At 42.1% G+C, this 20509-nt stretch overlaps 1 protein-coding gene across 1 annotated transcript; it reads left to right on the top strand.

The window, feature by feature from the left end:
* Positions 1-1379: 1379 nt before the first annotated feature.
* LOC117450620 (aconitate hydratase, mitochondrial-like) lies at positions 1380-19415 on the top strand. Its single transcript, XM_034088475.2, has 18 exons — positions 1380-1466; positions 3902-4044; positions 5567-5825; positions 6294-6386; positions 6562-6720; positions 7853-8003; positions 8482-8586; positions 8675-8766; positions 10182-10287; positions 10881-11038; positions 11141-11214; positions 11522-11633; positions 11938-12120; positions 12866-12961; positions 13236-13427; positions 14375-14507; positions 16053-16174; positions 16677-19415. The coding sequence occupies exons 1-18, from the start codon at positions 1431-1433 to the stop codon at positions 16806-16808; spliced, it is 2346 nt and encodes a 781-aa protein (XP_033944366.1). The 5' UTR covers positions 1380-1430; the 3' UTR covers positions 16809-19415.
* Positions 19416-20509: the final 1094 nt, after the last annotated feature.

The following is a 20509-nucleotide window of genomic DNA, read 5'->3' on the forward strand; positions in this document are numbered from 1 at the left end:
TGTATCTTCTCTTGCACTTTAGCTCTTGTATCTTCTCTTGCACTTTAGCTCTTGTATCTTCTCTTGCACTTTATATGTCGTTGCTGCTATATTGTATTACCATGTCATAAATACTCGTGTATGCTGCTCTTGCTCTTTTGCACTTTTTGCATATCATGTATTTTGTTTTTGCTATGTTTGTAAAATGTAAACTTCTTAAATGTTTTATGTGAGGGACTGTGGATGGAAATTAGCTCAAAGCTAAATCTGGCACTGTTACGCTTGACACATTTGAATGTTTTCAGTCAGGGGTGGGGAACCTTTTTCCGCTCAGGGGCCATTTAAATCTTTTCAACATCCTCCGAGGGCCGTACAAATTATTGACGTCTGCTTAAAAATTCTAAAATCACAGCCCATTCGTTTGGCCTTTCTTTCATGCTGTGCAAAGAAAAAGCAACCTCTTAATCCAGATATGTTACCATGACTCGCGCATGCATGCACGTGCACAGTTGTGGCATGACCACCAACACAGAAAGATATGGAGACAAGATGTGTGCAAATGTATTTAGTTTCCTATCCCTGTGGACATTATTTAAGTGGGGGGGGGGGGGGCTAACCTCCTCTGGGGGGTAACATCCTAAGGGGGACCTAACCTCCTCTACGGGGGTCCGGGGGCATGCTCTCCCGGGAAGATTTTGTTTTAAATGTTGAAGTTAAAAGCATCAATCTGGTGCACTTTGAGAGCAACATTAGGAGATCTATGGATACATCTCTCAACACCCATATGAAACAGAACTGGAAGCGGATTTTCTTTTTCTTTATGGATATTTTACAAATCACTCCCCTTTCAAACTGTATTCTTGTTTATTAATAACAACTTTTTTTACTGTCATATAGTATTTTATACCTGTTTACTTTATTCTCTTATTTTTTTATAACTATAATGATCATATAAAGATGTGCCTTTACCTCACTGGTTGGAGAAAAAGCTTCTTATATTCGTTAGCATAGCTAGCTAACCAGATGCTAATAACAGCAAAGTTATTGACAGTGATCAGTATGACAGATGAACAGATCGAAGTGTTAATTACTGTGCATTGTCCCTGCCAAATAAACGATTAAATACAATAAATACAAATGTTCAGAATAAATTGTCATGTGTTATTCCTCTTACTTTTTTGTATATTTCTATTTATTTTCTATTTATTCTATTAATAATATTTTACATTTTATATATTTGCCCCTTGTTTGACAATCTTCCTATTATATTCATGTATGAACCATATAACACCCAAGCAAATTCCTTGTATGTGTCATGGATGTATAATAAGAACAATAAGAGGTATGTGTACCATAGATATATATAAACACATCTATGATGTGTACACTTACTTGGGCACTAAGCCAGTTACGTCACATGAGGGCGACACACATCTTTGTCAGTGAACAAAATGGCGTCTTACTGTTTGACTGTCACCAGACTGCGGGTAAGAAAACGTTATTTTATCTTTTACAGACTCTCTAACCGCCTTGTTTTCGAGTACATACATGACAACAGAAATGTGTTTCTGTATAGTCATATTTTTTTCTCTTAAGTTTGACGGTTAACGGGTAAAGTGCGCAGACAGCGACCGTTTCTCAGGTCACCGTGTCCTCGTGTGACTCATGGAAGCGTCGCCTTGTAACGGTTAAAAAACACCCAGAGTTTACAATAACAAACATTAAATCGTGTTTTTTATAGTGTCAATATGTAGTTAAATCAATATCAGCTGGATGTTTTGTGGAAACGGTCTCCAGTGGCCTGATATTTGCAAGGTGATCACAAGGTTACAGAGTTCTCTTAATGCGCACAGCTCCTCCTGACAGCTGGGAGTGATGACCTGCACTGTATTTCTGATGTTTTGTTGGGAAATCGAGGAAATAAGATTGTATATATTCATTTTAAATAGCACAGGGCCTTCGGTACGTAGCTGTATACATTAGGATGTAAACACATGTATGCTTCTTATAAAGTCACCGACAGCCTACACTCGGTCATACATTGTTGTACTCAGTGGTGAATGATTAGTTTTTTCCCCTCATTTGCAGAATAGTTACAACATCGTTTTTGCAATGAGAATCTCATCTAAAAGTGCAACACACATACAATAAATAAGGAAGTGAAATGCTGCTATAAAACAATGCATGTACCGATATTTAGTGCTTTGTCTGCTAGGTAAGGGCTTGCTTTGCTTGGCGATTCATCATTTTATAATCTCATTATTTGTATTTAAATGTCAGACTGTACATCCAAATAATGTGCTCCCACAATAATGTCATCCCACCTGTAAACAATCACATATGACCTCATCCATTATTCGCATCAGATAACATCCAAGGAAAAAATACAGGGTTAATATGAACAAAAAAAAACCTGTTATATTACAGACAGAAATGGAGCTTTATTTCGACTGAAGAAAAACATGGCTGTCAGTGTAGTGTGCTTGAGTTGGATACGTTTGAGATGTGTCATTCCTTGCTGTCGTCTAGTTTATGAGATGGTACCTTAGTTAGATAGATAGCACAGCATTGAGTGGACATATAAAAAGCCCACTAATAAAAGTCAACATTTCCCAGAGCTAGGGGAATGGCCCTCTGAGGATTTTCTCCACTGCTCCTGGTTTATTTCCACTGATTTTCTTTTTTGTTGTTGATAGTGCTCCTCTGATGTACTCTGCCTGTGCCTCTAGTGTTCACACGTCCACAGGGTCCTGTATCAGACTCTCAGTACCAGCCTAGCGGGAGGCTAACCACTGAAATATGAGCTGTGTGAACTTTCACCCAGTTTCCTCTGAGCACAGTGTCTTCCCCTGCATATCAACATAGCATCCCTCTTGTGTAGACTAAGGTCACTCATTGGAGACAGATTTAAATATGATCCTGTAATATAGCTTATATAGCTTAGTTTTCCACTGTTGCAAATTACAGCCAAAAACGTTATTCAGTCAGTGTCTTCATTTCTTCCAGGATCTTGATGCAGGACTATATCTGTGTGTTTTGCTCCATAATAAAGCTTGCAATGCACAATTAAAGGACATTAAGTTATTACAATGCTTTTTACAGTGTCCACAGATTCTGATTTTGTGTAAGAAAGTAGAGATTAGAGATACCCTATTTTGACAACTTTAAAAAAGATTCCCAGCACGAACGAATTCATAAAATGAATTCATCATCAGCAAAAAGAAAATGTAAATGAGGCTCGAACTTCTCTTTGTAGAAGGATTTTTTTTTTTAATGACTGTCTTTTATTTATGTGGCAAAACCATATATCCAAAAGGGTTCTTGTTTTTTTTTTTTTTTACCTGTAGGGCACCTTTGTCCACTGGAGTACAATTGTAAAAGATTAACAAATGACAAATAAAGTCCAGTAATGAGTTGCTCAGGAAATTGAGAGTTGTCTTTCTATCATAATGTCAATGTCTAACGAAGCTGGCCGAGCCTTTGTGACCAAAATAGAGGATTCTTTGTCTGTGTTTTTACACACGACACATTGTATTTCCTATTGGTGCTCTTGCAAGATTATGTTTTACATGTGGTCCCATTCTTCCACGCTTTATTGCGTCTATAACTCAAATATTTGGGGCGGTGGTGGCGAAGTCCATAGGGACTTGGCTAGGCAACTGGAAGGTCACCAGTTCAAGTCCTGGAAAGACAAAGTGCTACCGAGGTGTCCCTGAGCAAGGCACCGTTCCCCACACTGCTCCTAACACTAGGGTGGGTCAAACGCAGAGGAACCGTTTCGTTACATAGTTCCTGTACTACGTCATGACAATAAGTTGAATCTTCTTCTTCATCTTCTTCTTCATTCATGTGTTATTCTTTACAGTAAAACTTTGTTTATGCTGCAGTTTCTCACACCGGTCCTTTGTTCCCTCTGCTCTAGCTGGTCCTCGGAAGCGGGGCGAGGCGTTTTCATGTCTGCTCGGCCTTCAACGCCAAGGCCAAGGTAGCCATGAGCCGCTTTGAGCCCAACAGCACCGTGAACTATGAGAAGATGCACGAGAACATCAACATCGTGCGCCAAAGGTCAGAACTACACAGAGTGCCCGACGAGTACAGTTTGGCTCATGAGGAATGGCGGGTGTTTATGGCAGCTGCACGGTTAATCTTCTGACATTTACAGTGCTCACTAGTGAGGGCCCACAGAGCTAACTTTGGACGTCTTGCTGTTCCCGCCTACTGAGGTCACCACATGCTGTACGTTTTATTGTTTGCCTGGAAGTTAGCATCGTAATCGTAAAGATCTCCCTAAAAAGCTAACGAGAGGCTTTAAACAAGCTACATCATGGTCACCACCGTTAAGCTGAAGGCGTGTTTGGCGTGAGGATGTTTTGTGGTCTCATTTCAGGGCTCCACATCATAAATGTCCCGGAAGCACTATTTAGACACCCCGGGCAGCATAACGTACTTTCCACTTGCCCGCTCGGGCCACTACAAATATTGTTTAAAAATGTTTCCTGTGGTATTTTGACTAGCAATTTAGTTAAATTGTTTCGTTTATTAACGCTACAACATAGCGTTTCGTGAGTCGGTTGTCGTTGTTGGGTGAAAAGCAAACGGCTGTTTACCATTCGCCAAAATGTTTTTAATACCAGCGGTAACTGGCCAAGCGCCGGGCAAAAAACAATCTTCAAATAAAAGAAAGTCACCGGAGGAATTAAAGGAGAGTGACACAGACCACAGACCTTATTTCCAGCTATTTTCCAAAACCCTTGTGGAGGGAACCAGCAGCTTACTTCCTGGTTTCAGGACGCGTCACTGCACCTCTCAATATGATGCCAGTATAAACAAGGTCTTCTGTCGGCTCTGTGCATCAATGCCGACCTATGCTGACAGCAAGGGAAGAGTAGAGAATATAAAGGTATTGGCTTTCGGGAAATGTCCCAGCAGTTTAGGATAATGAAGGTTCTAATCTAATCTATAGCCATTACATGTCTAACTCCTAATGACAGGAAGGCAGAAAGCGCATTATACTAATAATAATAATAATACTCATAATAGCAGACATTTTTTAACAATGACCACAATATCATTATTTTAATAAACCAAATATGAACAATTGAGGAAAATGAGGAAGAACTGATTGTTCAAATGTTGTAGTACAAGTAGTAATGTAGTTAGTGCATAAATTACTATGGCAACAAATGTGTTAATTTTCTTCATTATTAGTCGATTTCTTTTGGACGAATGCTCCGGGCCAGTGGTTACCATGGTTTCAATGGTTACAATGGTTACAATGGGTTACAATGGTGGGGCCAGTGATAATACAAGTCCACCGGCCCGGAGGGCCAGTGGCTTTTTACCCTTAATGTCTACCCCTGCATTTAGACACTTGTTGGCAACCGCCATTTTAAGGCCCACAGAAGCTTAAGACTCACCATGGGGATATTTACTGATCTTTTCTATGTAGTCGAACAAAACGTGAAAACCTCTCCAGCTTCTATCAACGACACACCTTTTTTTGGTTGAGTTTTTCTAGCCATATTGATGACATTTGTAGTCTCTGCGGCGATATAAACACTCCTCGTCTCTTAATCCCCTCCTCCAGGCTCGGCCGTCCTCTCACTCTGTCGGAGAAGATCGTGTACGGTCACCTGGACGACCCGGTGGGGCAGGATATCGCCCGCGGCAGCACCTACCTGCGCCTGCGCCCCGACCGCGTGGCCATGCAGGACGCCACGGCTCAGATGGCCATGCTGCAGTTCATCAGCAGCGGTCTGCCCAGGGTGGCCGTGCCCTCCACCATCCACTGCGATCATCTGATCGAGGCTCAGATCGGAGGGGTGGAGGACCTGCAGAGGGCCAAGGTGAGGACAGAAAGAGACGTATACATGGAGGTTATATGTATATATTATATTGCATTATAGTTCATTCATAGTACAGTCAATGGTTGAAAATTGCAAATTCAGGAAATTGATGGAACATTTTGAAATGTGTTGAGATGGATTTGATTGTAAAGCAAAAAATGAATATACCTACATTATATATTTATCTTGAGTTGTGTTCTCACAATTAAATTGAGCCAAATAATGTTAGTCAAGGTAACATTTGGTCATCTTAATAGCAGTGTATTCCCTTTGTCCATCTGTCAGCATTGTCGTTTTCTGCCCGAAGCCCTCATAAAAAATAGTTCTTATTGAATTTAAGCTGCTTGATCAAATAACTGTTACATTTTAGGATTTAATGCAGCATCCAAGTTTATTATGTGCGGTAACATCAAGCATACTCATGTACCTTATATGAAAATAACTCCTCACCAATCATTCTGAACACAGGAAGTAAACGAGGAGGTGTACAACTTCCTCGCCTCTGCTGGAGCCAAATACGGAGTCGGCTTCTGGAAACCCGGATCAGGAATCATCCATCAGGTGCCGTACACTGATTTATAATAACGTTTTAAATGTCTTCTACATTGAAAAATGATTTATTTGTCCATCCAGAAAAGGACATTCCAAAGAAGTCATTTTAAAAACGGTAATCTGTGGAGAATTTCATCCCAAGATAAAAGTGTGACTGACTCGTCTCGTCCCTTTCCTTGGACAGATCATCCTGGAGAACTATGCGTACCCCGGAGTGATGCTGATTGGCACAGACTCCCACACTCCCAATGGCGGTGGCCTCGGCTCCATCTGCATCGGAGTGGGTGGAGCGGACGCTGTGGACGTCATGGCAGGAATCCCCTGGGAGCTCAAGTGTCCCAATGTGAGTTTTTGACATCTTGTTAATTATTTAATTTTTTTATAAATACTCTTTATTGAGTTTAACGCAACATACAGAACAATGCACAACAAAGCGTCTTTGGGTACTATAAAAGCGCTATATAAATCCAATTTATTATTACAACACCCCCCCACAGACAGCCACACAGCACATCCTCAATTTGACAACAATTGAATAATAATAATAATCCTCATTTACATAATCACAATAATATAGATAGACCACAAAGGATAAATAAAATATGTGTATCCATCAGAGGTTGCGCTAGACTTTTTCGCTGCCCGCCATTTTGACGGACAGGATCGCAAAACTTCCGTCAAAATCCAGAATTACCCGTCGGCCTTTACACAACTCTGACGAGGGGGGGGGGGGAGCATGCTCGTGAACAGTCAACGGGGGGGGGGACAGTTCACATGTGCCGTGTTGTGCATGGCTGCTGCACCTCGCGGGAGCGTGCACAGCGGGAAGCCAAAACTCAGACATCTCAATGATCTGTTCGGCACAGTTGGGTTTGGAAACGGTATCATTTCCTTTTCGCAGGGCGAGCATAACACGGCATAACACGGCATAACACGGCATAACACGGCATAACACGGCATAACACCGGAGCCTCGCTGCGGGGAAACTTTGGCGCTGTTCCGAGTTTGTTCTAATCTGTCAAAATGACGGACTGCTTTCAGATTTGTCCGTCATTGTTAAAAAAAATCCGTCAGACTGAACATATTCTGTTAACGCGACCTCTGGTGTACGTACACATCATGCTGGAATATCAATCAAACATATGAGGAATATAATTTCAGTCTGCAATATGTGGGTTAGGGTAATCGGTTAACAGAAGCCTCAAGTGTCCCCCCCCCCCCCCCCCCCCCCCCCCCACCCCTCCAGAGAAGTAAAGCTTTCAGGTCAGTACGCAAATAATCCAGAAAAGGTGATCAGATTGTCATAAATAGCCCGTCATTCCCTCTTGAGGGAGCAAGCAGTCTCTCGTGGGGGAGAGTGTTCAAAATCTCCCAATGATTATTTGTATTTAATGAGCACTCAACCCTGTGCTCAGTCACTGAAGTCTGTTTTGGTTTTTCTATTTGTTTAAACCTGTGCGTATTTCCCCCTTCAGGTGATTGGAGTGAAGCTGACGGGAAGTTTGTCTGGATGGACTTCACCGAAGGACGTGATCCTGAAGGTGGCCGGCATCCTGACTGTGAAGGGCGGCACCGGAGCCATCGTGGAGTATCACGGGCCGGGAGTGGACTCCATCTCCTGCACAGGTCAACATCACATGCATTACACTAAAAACACCGGTGAAGGAAAATAATGGGGAGAACGGTGACCGCTTCAGCGACTAGGCCTGGCACAATCACTACTTTCATTAGACGATACATTTTCCCAGAAATAATTCCGATCAATGACCTAAGTATCGTTTAAGGTATTTAATAATTCATGATTTTTTTCTTTTTGTCAGAGCCTGTTGTTTATTGATTTCTGTCGGGGTGTAAATGTTCATTCTGTCTTCATGTTGGCTAAAATGTTAGTGACAATATCTCTAAACAAGCATGTAAACCCAAGAGGCAATATGCATTTCAGCAAAAACGGTGAAAAATATATCTTGTGTGATATATTTGATTAAGTTAACTATCAACACGCGTATCGACTAACATTCACCCATTGCTGGAATAAAAGATTAGTTTCTTCAACTTTAGTGTAGTTTATTTTACTCATAGGCTAAAATAACACTGTTTTTTACAGGAATGGCCACAATCTGTAACATGGGCGCTGAGATCGGAGCCACCACGTCCGTTTTCCCCTACAACCACCGCATGAAGACGTACATGGAGAAAACCGGCCGTGGAGGTCAGTCTCTTCCCGTCGGTCTCAGTTTAGTATTGATGAAAGGTGTTTGACCAACGGCTTCCTCTCCTCCTCCTTCACTCCCTCTCAGAGATCGCTGTGTTGGCCGATCAGTTCAAAGAAGACTTGGTTCCAGATAACGGCTGTGAATACGATCAGGTCGTTGAGATCAACCTGAGCGAGGTGAGTCTCAACATTTACATGAATCATGTAAGACTTTTTATAGGTATGTCCCAAATCCAGACTATCTACAGGGGGCTATTCAATTAGTTTGGAATGGGGCCGGTTGATGAAAGTGATCCAAAGCGAGGGGCCGGGAGAAAGATGGCTTTAAATATGAACAATCGTATTAAGAGCTTCGATACAGTAAATACTACAACAGCAGAGTGGAGTGCTTATATTGTGTTTAATGAAATCAAACATCGTCCCAAGGCCTTTCTAGATCCAAATGGCAAGTTCAGAACTCAGTGGGCCGACATGTGAAGCTAATTCAACAACATCCTTTAATTTGATTTCATTTAGGTGAAATGATCCAGTCATTCACGCAGAGATGCAATCAATGACAGTGTGTCACGACAGTAGCCAGCAGGTGGGTTCGAAACCCGAGCCCGCCCAACTTTTCAGGCAATGTCTCCCCTCTGTCTCTCAATGTAACGCCCTCTCTGGAATAAAGGCACTCTGGCCCAAAAAAAACATTACATTTGAATACTGATAGGGAATTACACAATGTGTAAAAAGTAGGGCTGTCAAGTTAACGCAAAAAAAATTAACTCCACTAATTATTTTAACGGGATTAACGCATGTGTACTAGCTTTAGTTATACAACGAAATCCAGGTACCTTACATTTTAATACTGACACAATGTGTAAAAAAAGACATCTGGGATCATTTAGGTTTTGAAAATGTTGCCGCCATGAAATATTCTTTTATTTTCTGCACAAATAAATTCATTAGCTTAATACATAAATAAATAAAATCTACATTAAGAATCACTGACCTACAAAACCTTGCATACACTATGTTGTAAGTCAACGTTATTCCAAGGAGACTTCAAGTGTCCATTAAAAAATAAACTATAATAATAATCCTTATATTTATTATAGCGCTTTATCAAAGACTCTCAAATCGCTTTACAAATACACATTACACAGATCACACATGTAATGGTCATCTACTGTGGACAATACCCACAGGAGCAAATTCGGGTGAAGTGTCCAAGGACACAACGGCCTGACACAGTGGGGCGGGAGCGGGTTTCGAACTGGAGTTCCCCAGCGCCCCCTTGATCTGATGATCAAACGCACAGACCACTGCGCCACCATGTCCTCCAAACAGTTGAAAATGTCAAAAATAAATCTCAGATCATTTCAGTTGAGGATTTTCCTGCTATGAAATATTATTTTATGTTAGGACAAGATTGTCAACATAGAACTGCATTAAAATAAATAAACTAGTTTTTAATAAATGACCCGAAGCTGGGCAGTAAAACAAAAAAATCTACACTAAGAATCGCTGACCTACGAAACCTTGCATATGCTGTAAGTCAAAGTCGGCTTCAAGTGTTGTCCATTAAAAAAATGCTCTCTCTCCTCCAACAGCTGAAGCCCCACATCAACGGGCCCTTCACCCCCGACCTGGCCCACCCTGTGTCTGAAATCGGGGCCACGGCTAAGAAGAGCGGCTGGCCCCTGGAGGTGAAAGTCGGTCAGTATCTGTGACGTCGGCTGTATTCTCTTACAGGGTTTAAATGCTTTGTCTCGTGAAAGTTGATATTTCTTCCTTTGTTCCGATGAGCCGCGCTATTGACCGGATCTCACGTTACAGCCGGTCACGAGGCCTTTCAGGGTGGAACTAGTAAAGCGTGCAAAACGAGTCATTGAAAGACTAAGTAGGATATTACTAAGATAATAAATGAGCCTTTTGTGTTCTCCTTTTCCACGATTTTCTCTCGTTTCATGCAGAAGAATGTGAAAACCGCCAATCTTTTTCAGAGCTAATTGGGGCGCGGGGAGGAGGTGCTGCCGTCGAACTGACATCTATTGTTTATTATTGACATTTTTGTTTTAGCTGACGGGTTTTCTCTGTATTTATTTGTTGTGTCAGTTTTTGTCTTCCGTCTGGGTGGGATTTAGTTTGCCCTGGTGTTAAGTTACCTATTGTTCTATAAAGTGAAGATTTGTTTACCTACTTTTGATGCATGCTCTGATAGAATAACTGTATGCTGTTGAAGAAACCCGATAAACAAAGTAAATTGCGCCTCCTTGTTCTGATTTCTCCTCTCATCTTGTCTCCTGCAGGTCTGATCGGCAGCTGCACCAACTCCAGCTACGAGGACATGGGCAGGGCGGCTTCTCTGGCCAAACAGGCTCTGGACAAAGGTCTGAAGTGCAAAGCCCAGTTCACCGTCACCCCCGGCTCCGAGCAGATCCGCGCCACCATCGAGAGAGACGGATATGTGAGTCACAGTCCCACTAACATTTCGTGACCCATACTATGCAGGCGTTTTCTTTGAGCACAAGGAAAGGATTTACTCTAATTCAGAATGTCCCTCTTCCAGTCGAAGATCCTGCGTGATGTGGGCGGTGTTGTCCTCGCTAATGCTTGTGGACCCTGCATCGGTCAGTGGGACAGGTACGCACCTCCATTATAACATCACACATTACAGTTAAGTGTTCCTCACATAATGATTTTTCACTACTTCAGTTTCCAGTGAAATCTTCCACATGTTTGTTCCCACACTTCTATATCGCTGCATGTAATGAACTCTGTATCTGCTGTGAGCCGACCGTAGAGATTTAATATGTCAGTCTTGTGACCTGATGTTAAACGGGTTGCTCACTGCAAAAAGTATACAAAGTAAAGTCTGAATATCAAATAAAAGCAATGTATGTTAAGCACAACGCCTCCGACTAACACGCTCTGTGTTCTGACTCTTTAGGAAGGATGTGAAGAAGGGAGAGAAGAATACTATCGTCACGTCCTACAACAGGAACTTCACCGCCAGGAATGATGCTAACCCGGCTACTCATGCTTTCGTCACCTCTCCTGAGGTAAGAAGTCCCGCATGAAGAAAGACTCAGACGTTCATACTTACATTAAAATCAATAGACAGACTTATGGTAACAAGAAGACAACAGAAAGGAACACAATAAATAAACATCATGGAATAACAGATTCATAAAAACCATGCATACAAGAGACAGTTTAAAAACAACATTGTAAATACGGTAGGTGCTAAAATAAGTGTGTGTGTGTGTGTGTGGTGTGTGTGTGTGTGTGTGTGTGTGTGTGTGTGTGTGTGTGTGTGTGTGTGTGTGTGTGTGTGTCTCACCCTTATTATGTAATTGAATACAGATCGTCACAGCCATGGCCATCGCTGGGACCCTCGACTTCAACCCAGAGACCGACTATCTGACCGCCGCTAACGGAGAGAAGTTCATGCTGGAGCCCCCCACCGGTGACGAGCTCCCCTCCAAAGACTTCGACCCGGGCCAGGACACCTACCAGCACCCCCCCGCCGACGGCGCCGCACTGACGGTGATTTCTCTCTCCAAAGACACTGTATTTCATCACGACCATCCGGAAAGCAATACCGCCATTTCAGACTGATCTGAGCGTCTTCTGTCATAAACCCAGAAGAGCTTGAAGCAGCACGTTTGGATCTTTAAAGCTAAAACAAATTGAACTGCACGGAGGCTCCAGGTAGATAATCTTAGTCTGTTTTCCTTGGGTGGCAATGACCCAGCATACAAAGAACAATGGGTGTGTTTAAAACCCATCTGCCTTTCTGGTGTCTGATCGTTCAGCCAATGATTACCCAAATCAACTGGTGCCTTCAAAACAAAAGCATAAACAACTGCTAAAATAAACTTAAATAAGGAAAACTAAATGATAATCTCATTCCTACAAAGACAAACGGCAAGAAAATAAATGTCTGTCCTTTGGAAATATTCTTGGACATTTACAAAATGGAGGGGATAACATCACCTGTCAATCACAATCTGGAACTATTCGATGGAGGAAGTGGACTGATGTCGTAAAACCTCATAGGCCAGATTTAAATTTTACAAACGTATGATTTTACTGTGAAGTCCTGATCGCTCCCTAATGTTCGTATTGTTCGTACTTTTTACTGTTTTTATTTGATCTTTGTGTAAAAAAAGAAAAAAGGCATTTCGGACAAACGTCTTGAAAAACCACCATTAATGTTTTCTGCCAAATGTCATAAAAGAATATATGTTTGGAAGAGCCTTCGTGTCTAACAGTGATCGTGCGTGTCCAGGTGATCGTGAGCCCCTCCAGTAACCGCCTGCAGCTGCTGGAGCCCTTCGACAGGTGGCACGGAAAAGACATGGAGGAAATGAGGGTCCTCATCAAGGTGAGCAGCGAAGAGAAACTCCGCAGAACTATATAAGTGCTGGTGTGTGATGCGAATAAACAGTTTACTTTGTACGTCTTTTCTGATCCTCTATGTTATTTTGTATATATTGATTGGTGTGCTTTTATTTATGTCTTAATGTGTGCATATTTATAAATGTGTCTGTTGTTGTGTGACATAGGATAATATTTGTATTCGGGGTTGTGGGAAACGGTATTTTCGATCTCTGTCTGTCCACTCAAACTGAAAGAGTGACGATAACTTTGACTTCCAGGTGAAGGGGAAGTGCACCACGGACCACATCAGTGCCGCTGGGCCCTGGCTGAAGTTCCGCGGCCACCTGGACAACATCTCCAACAACATGCTGATCGGAGCCGTCAACATCGACAACGAGGCCATCAACAAGGTGAAGAACCTGCTGACGGGCGAGTTCGGGGGAGTGCCCGACGTGGCCCGCCACTACAAGGTGAGTCTGGACTCTTGTCTGCTGTTGATATGTTTTACCTTTATACTTTAATAGATTACATTTGTGTAGCGCCTTTCAAGGGACCCGAGGCCGCTTTACATGGTGAACAAACAAACAAACAAAAGGGGCAAATAATAAAGTACAAATGTAATAGATAGCAGTAGGAGTGGAAGCAGGGAGACTGTGATGCGTTAGATCACAGGTGTCAAACTCACGGTCCGGGGGCCAAATCAGGCCCGTGGTGGATTTAATTTCGGCCCGCAGGATCATTTCTAATTCCTGGATCTGGTTCAGGGTTTAATATGTGCAACAAGTTCATTTCAATAAGTTCTGCAATAAACATTGAACCAGTCCGGCCCTCCACTAGCACCCATTGAATTTTGGCCCACTGTGTATTTGAGTTTGACCCCCTGGGTTAGGGGTTTTCTTTAAATGTTTAAGAGGCTGATTCGAGGACCTTTTGCCCTAAAGACCGGCACACTCTCTCTTATTAAGAGGCTACTATTAAATAAATCAATGATTTGACACAACATATTGATTTATCGATCCCGAGTCCCCTTTGTTAACATCTTGGGTGTCCTTTATACTTAACCCCAAACATGTCGACCATAGTGAGGTGTATGCTGGTTGCTTTGGATAAAAGTGTAATGCTGGTAATAATTGAGCATCTCTTTAAATTGAAATTGGAGAAGAAACGCACCATAGCAACCGTCAGAAAGACACACTTTATCGCATTATTACTGCTCTGTTTTAGTGTACCCGATGAACCCAACTGAAGGTGGACTGTGTGGCATGCTGTATGCTAGTGCTAACAAAGAGAAGCCCCATTCTTATTCGAGTTGCATACCTTCTGAGCAACCGACTTCCCAGTCTCCTCCATGGGCCTTCTTTGTCTCCTCTATCCTGGTCCCAGCAGCACTTCAACTACTTCCTTTTCTTTGTTAAAGGCCAATGGCGTGAACTGGGTGGTGGTTGGAGACGATAACTACGGAGAGGGATCCAGCCGAGAGCACGCCGCCCTGGAGCCTCGACACCTGGGAGGACGCGCCATCATCGTCAAGAGCTTCGCCAGAATCCACGGTCCGTTTGCCGCCACAGATGGGAAACACCATGCCAACATCCCTCTGTCTTCATTCCACTTTCACTCGAACCGTTCGTTTACCTAATCCCTGTCGAAGGGAGGCAGCGTCTCAATGAGTGTTATGGGTTCAGAACAGGGCTGCAACAAACGACTAATTTGATAATCGATTAATCTATCGATTAATGAAACGATTAATCGATTATTCGGATCGTTAAGGTTTTAACTGTACTACTACTTATATCGATACTGCTTATCGATCCGGTCCTTTTAACGATAGTATTAATGGTTCTTTTGACAAGAAATAAGCTAACTAAACAAATTGTGAACAAAACTAACATCGCTTTTTATTTTAATTAAATGCATAATATTTCACATCAAAAGAAACAACAATGTTTTAACAAATCGTATTAAATAATGTGATGACAGAACTGTAAACAGAATAGCTGAAACTTTAACAAAATAAATAACTCAGTTACCCATGTGTGTATAATGTAGTTAACTCCGTGTGTTGCTGCTAGCATACAGAACACCTGACGTGGAAACGTTCCTCGTGGGCGGGGCTACAGAGCTGCTAGAAAGACAGTGGAACCCGGTGCATTCCTCCGTCTGGATGTGGAGCACTTTTGCTAAATGTTTAGACACATTTCTCGTGTTACCGCCCTTACATGCTAAACTCTTATTCCACTTTTGGCAACGAGCATCGAGACGGGTAAAGTTTAACCACACCTCGGAGCGCGTTCTCTCCGCCATCTCCTCCGTGTGTGTGTGTTGCATGCATGTAGCAGCTGCGTGTGTGTGTGTAAACTGCCCCGCCCCCTCGCAAGCAGGCGGGGGAGAGATCTCTCGTCTGAATTGGGAAGATCGAAAATACATTATAGACGCATTTTGTAGTCATATTGCATATTAGAAACGGAGTTGGTGACACTAAGACTGCGATATAACGTTTATGTAGCAATAATACATATGACATATGTTTTAAATGTCTCCTGTACCGATAAAAAAGAGCGATAACGTTGGAGCTTAACGGGGTGTAGAACACATGTGATGACGTCACCAACGAATCGACGACTGAATTAGTTGCCAACTAATTTGGTAATCGATTTTAATCGATTAAGTCGATTAGTTGTTGCACCCCTAGTTCAGAACAGATGACTATTTACTGGCCTGTTTACGGTCTGTGAGAAAAAGGATGTCTCCGAGTAATAACTAGTGTCCTTTAGAGCCAGCTTGTTACAGGAGGCTTCATGTTGAAAGCCTGCAGTCATTCGTGTGAACACATTTCATCAGAACCAGAAAGACACAAAAGTAATGCTGTTGATTACTCGGTCTTGGCCAAATCAGCTTGAATTCTGTGTGAGTAGCGTATTGTTGAGAAGCGCTAATCAATCAGCCACACGCACTCGCATGCATTATTCTCCATGACCTTGTGTGTCTCTGTAATTGATCTTCTCCTGACACACAAGGAGCTCTTCTCTGGTTACCTGACGTCCAGCATGACGCTGTCGGGTTTCATATTTGCACCTCTCTCTCTCTCCTCCCCACAGAGACTAACCTGAAGAAACAGGGCCTTCTTCCTCTGACGTTTGCCGACCCCAAAGACTACGACAAGATCCGCCCCGACGACAAGATCTCAATCACTGGACTGAAGACCTTCGCTCCCGGCAAGGTGAGCAGTCTGACAACGAAATATCCATCCTCGGGACAGCTGGCCTTCTCTTAAAGGAGACATGTTAGCTCGTTATTAGGACCGTACATTTAGGTTTTAGGTCATTTTGGCTTTTCTACTTTAACATGTTCCCTTTCTTATTGGTCTAAAAACATTTATTTTATGATTCTCTATTCACTGTCTGTCTCAGTAGCCCCATTCCCACATGTAGCTTATAAACACATGCATTTTGTTTCATATAGTTTCTTTTTTTATGAGATTTAACATTCACAAAATGTGGCGTCATGAAAGCATAATCTTATCTCATAAAACCTTTACAGCAAATTATAGAAAGATATATATATATCGTGATATACATTTAATTTCCCCTACCCAACCCCTAATTATGGGAAGTGTTAATTGTACTAACGCAGTATTTTCATACCTACTTTATGATCACAAAGACGGGACAGTTTCCTTTTTGAATGACTGTATCTTTGTGAATCCTCTGCCCCCCCCCCAGCCCGTGACGGCAGTGATCAAACACAGCGACGGCAGCCAGGAGTCGATCACTCTGAACCACACCTTCAACGCGAATCAGATCGAGTGGTTCCAGGCCGGCTCCGCCCTCAACAGGATGAAGGAGCTCCAGTAGTTGATGAAGAGGAGGGGCCAGTGGGGGTCCAATGAGGGGCCGTGGCCGGGGTTAAGAAGGGGAGAAACGTGGGCCGAGAGACGATGGATGGTAACCAGACTTTAGTTGGTTTAGAGACAACTGTAGTGATGCTCAATTAAAGAAAACACACACACACACACGCAAGGTCGCTGTACAGATGAAAGCGCACACACGAGCACGTACAGTTCACGCACAGCCCGGATGAATGCTATGGCTCTCCCAGGCGACAGAGCCACAGCTTAGATCCAGCATCACTCACACTGACGGCACTCTATAATAATCATCGGATATAACTCGCCATTTATTTTCATGCTTTAGTGAAAATACTTCTGTTTGAAGCGTTAACATAAAGAACACCGTTACCTTTTGTCTGAAGTACACAAACCTGATCGAGATGCAGAATATTATATATAAAAAAAGATGTTGGCAGGCGAGTTGAAAGCTTCCTGCTTTAATATCCACTCTAAAATGTAAAGATTCTCCATCACACATCCTTTGAAGTGTTTGTCTTTCCATCCGAATGGCTCTCTAGCGAAGTTATTTAAGGCCTATGATTGTACTTTTCCTTTAACACCATCCCTATTTATTATAACGTTGCACCAAATGTACGTGAAATCCATTAGTTTTGTCTGGCTGCTGGCTTCACCCTCATGGTCCTGTTGTCGCTGAGAGCCACACTGTACACAAACCACCGGGCAACAGGATTTACTGTCGAAGCGTTATTGATATCCCATGATGCACTGCTACGGTACGACTACAGCCACCCTCTCAGTTTAAAATAAGTCATTTTTCATGCTGCTTTTCATCTTAATCTCGCCCAGATGTTGCTCCCTGCTGCTCGTCCAACGCTCGCCTGCTCTTTGCTAAATCTGTCATGTGATAAAACATCCCATTGTGTGAAAACTTAGCGCCGATTTGACTTATTTCCCGCTGTGTTTTGTCCTTTGTGTGTAGACCTTTTCTTTGGTGGTTAACATCCGTCTGTGGTCGCTTCCCTCTTTGCTCATCGCTCTCACTTAGGCGACCAAACCTCAACCTGACACTCGCACTTCTATTGGCTAGCGCTCCAACACATTGTACGTGATAGGCTAAGGGGCGGGACATCTCAGAGCGGTTGCCCAATCACAACGGAGCCGGCCAGCGAACCAATCATCTGAATGTTTTCTCAGGTTGAGGTTTGGTTCTCCGTGGCATGAGAGAACCCGCTGTCCTCTTACACAAACTAACGCACAACCTAGTGTCCTCCAGGCGCCTGTCCACGAGCCCTCTGTCGGGTTAGGAGAGTGGTTTTAGGACTGCTTTGCCAAGCTTTTTTTATCCACTGCAAACATTCACATCGTCAGCGCACATCTCTGTAGTAATCACGATTAAAACACCAGTTTTCAGACCGTAGAAAACAAGACGTCTTGCCTTGATGTTGACACAGTGTGGTTACATGTTGAGGTGTTTGCCGCCGGTACGGTTTATGTGGGAGTCCCGCTGCAGAAAGCCGATGCATCTTCTCAGTAAAATCACAGGATGAATATTAACAGTTCCTGAGCTAAATCCCTATGTACTAAAAAAAGTTTGGACCCGTGTGTAAATGATGTGATGTATAGCTGCACTTTGTACAGGGCATGTACATAAATAATGAAATAGATACATATATATATAAACAGAGAAAGTGAGTAACATGCTGTGGGCTGCCTGTCTAAATGAGTTAAATGTAATGTGTCATGATGTAGCGTCCCCTCAATAAACTGATTATACATGAATTTAAAGGGTTAACAAAACAAGATGCATTGTGGGTAAATGGAAGCACAGATATTGGATTGTAGCTGTCGGCTTCAACAGTGATTAGGGACTGTTAAGAAGAGGACTTTGTGTATTTCTCTTGATTTTTAGTTTTGTTCAAATCGTTTTTAGGGAATAAGGTGATTTGAAAGAGCGGACGCCCAACTTGTAAGACGTTAACGCCTCCATCTAGGGGTTAGCTGTTCACATATTCAACTGGAAACCATACACACTCCTTGCCACTGTATTCAGATGTACTGCCAAAGATGCCTAATGACTTTGTTGAAGTATCCATGAGTCACCCATTAGTATGTGATCTGTGAAATGTCCATAATTATTTGAATATGTACAGGGAGTCGTTTCCTACAGAATTCACCACGATGTCTTTTTCAAATTTCATCTTGCAAAAATATTGATTAATCTGATCATCCTTTGCACATTTAAAACCAGCCGCTTGTGAATCACAGTTTGCTAATGTAATCCTGAGTTCTTAAAAGTGCTACTGTAAAGTGACTAATCAAATGTTGTTAAAAAAAAAAGCATGTCTGTGGTGTAATGTTGTACTCGGCGTCAGGCTTCCTCCGGTGTGTCTGAAACATCCTTCACGTCATGCTTCATGTGTTCAGAAGCAGCTACATACATATGGAATATGAACCGATGTGTTTTCCCGTAGTGATGATTCCCCTCACACTCCGGTTTCAGCATTACATTCTTTGTAAAAGTAGATTGTTCAATCGTCTGCCGTTTTATTGCTCGAGATTAAAACTAATCTAAACAAAATGACTGGTAAATTAATAAAAATTAAATTATGAAGTGAATGTTTTTGTGATTTATTTCCTTAGTGTAAAATATCAGAAACGATCGTGTGATTGTTAGTGTTACAGTGACGTGCTGATCAAATCGGTACACAGTGTTTACGTACTTTCCCTCATTCATATAATCTGATTTTATATACCTTCAAATTCCGGTACTCGGTAGTATTTACTGTGAATTGTAGTGTTCACAGAAGTATGTGCGTTGTGCCTTAAAAGTATTAGGCTATTAATTGAATAAGCTTTTAATTCAGATCAACAAACAAAAAAATAGCATTTGTTTATTCACTGTTTCCCAGAGGTGGTAGAAGTACTCAGATCTTGTTTGAGTAAAAGTAGAAGTACCAGAGTGTAGGAATATTCTGTTACAGTAAAAGTCCTGCAATCAAAATGTTACTCGAGTAGAAAAGTATTGGCATTTAAATGTACTTAAAGTACCAAAAGTAAAAGTAGTCATTGTGCAGATTGGTCCATCTCAGAATAATATATATGATATGTTTTATAATGATTGATCATTAAAGTGTTCTCAAAGCTGGTGAAGGTGCAGCTAGTTTGAATGACTTTGTATACTGCAGGGTAGCTTGTGAATTTACTCCAGGTGGAACTAAAGTCTGATTTAACACTTGATTATATTTCGGTAATCCAAAGAGAGCCATGTGGCGCAGTGGGCAGTGCGTTGGTGTTCGGGTCAGGGGAGCACAGGTTCAAACCCCACTGCAGTCAGCATGTCGTTGTGTCCCTGGGCAAGACACTTCACCCCAAATTGCTCCTGTGGGGATTGTCCACAGTATTGAGTATGTAAGTCGCTTTGGATAAAAGCGTCTAACAAGTGACATGTAATGTAATGTTATGTATTAAATAAAGCTAGTGGAGTAAAAGTACACGATTTACCTCTGAATTGTAGTAGAAGTAAAAAGTAGTATACAATGGAAGTACATCAAAATGTAAAGTACAGTACTTGAGTAAATCTACTTTGTTACTTCCCTTTAAAAAATAACATATTTCTCATTTGTATGGACATGTGTGGAAACCAAAAAGCCCAGTAGGTTAAAGAATAAGAGAAATATCAACATCAAAACAGAGCTGAACAATTGT

This window comes from Pseudochaenichthys georgianus, chromosome 8 (assembly GCF_902827115.2).
Source record: "Pseudochaenichthys georgianus chromosome 8, fPseGeo1.2, whole genome shotgun sequence".
In the NCBI taxonomy this organism is placed as follows: domain Eukaryota; kingdom Metazoa; phylum Chordata; class Actinopteri; order Perciformes; family Channichthyidae; genus Pseudochaenichthys; species Pseudochaenichthys georgianus.

Coding starts and splice junctions, on each gene's coding strand:
- LOC117450620 (XM_034088475.2), top strand. CDS start 1,431: ATGGCGTCTTACTGTTTGACTGTCACCAGACTGCGG. Junction 8,767..10,181: donor TTGAGATCAACCTGAGCGAG/GTGAGTCTCAAC, acceptor CTCCTCCAACAG/CTGAAGCCCCACATCAACGG. Junction 10,288..10,880: donor GCCCCTGGAGGTGAAAGTCG/GTCAGTATCTGT, acceptor TGTCTCCTGCAG/GTCTGATCGGCAGCTGCACC.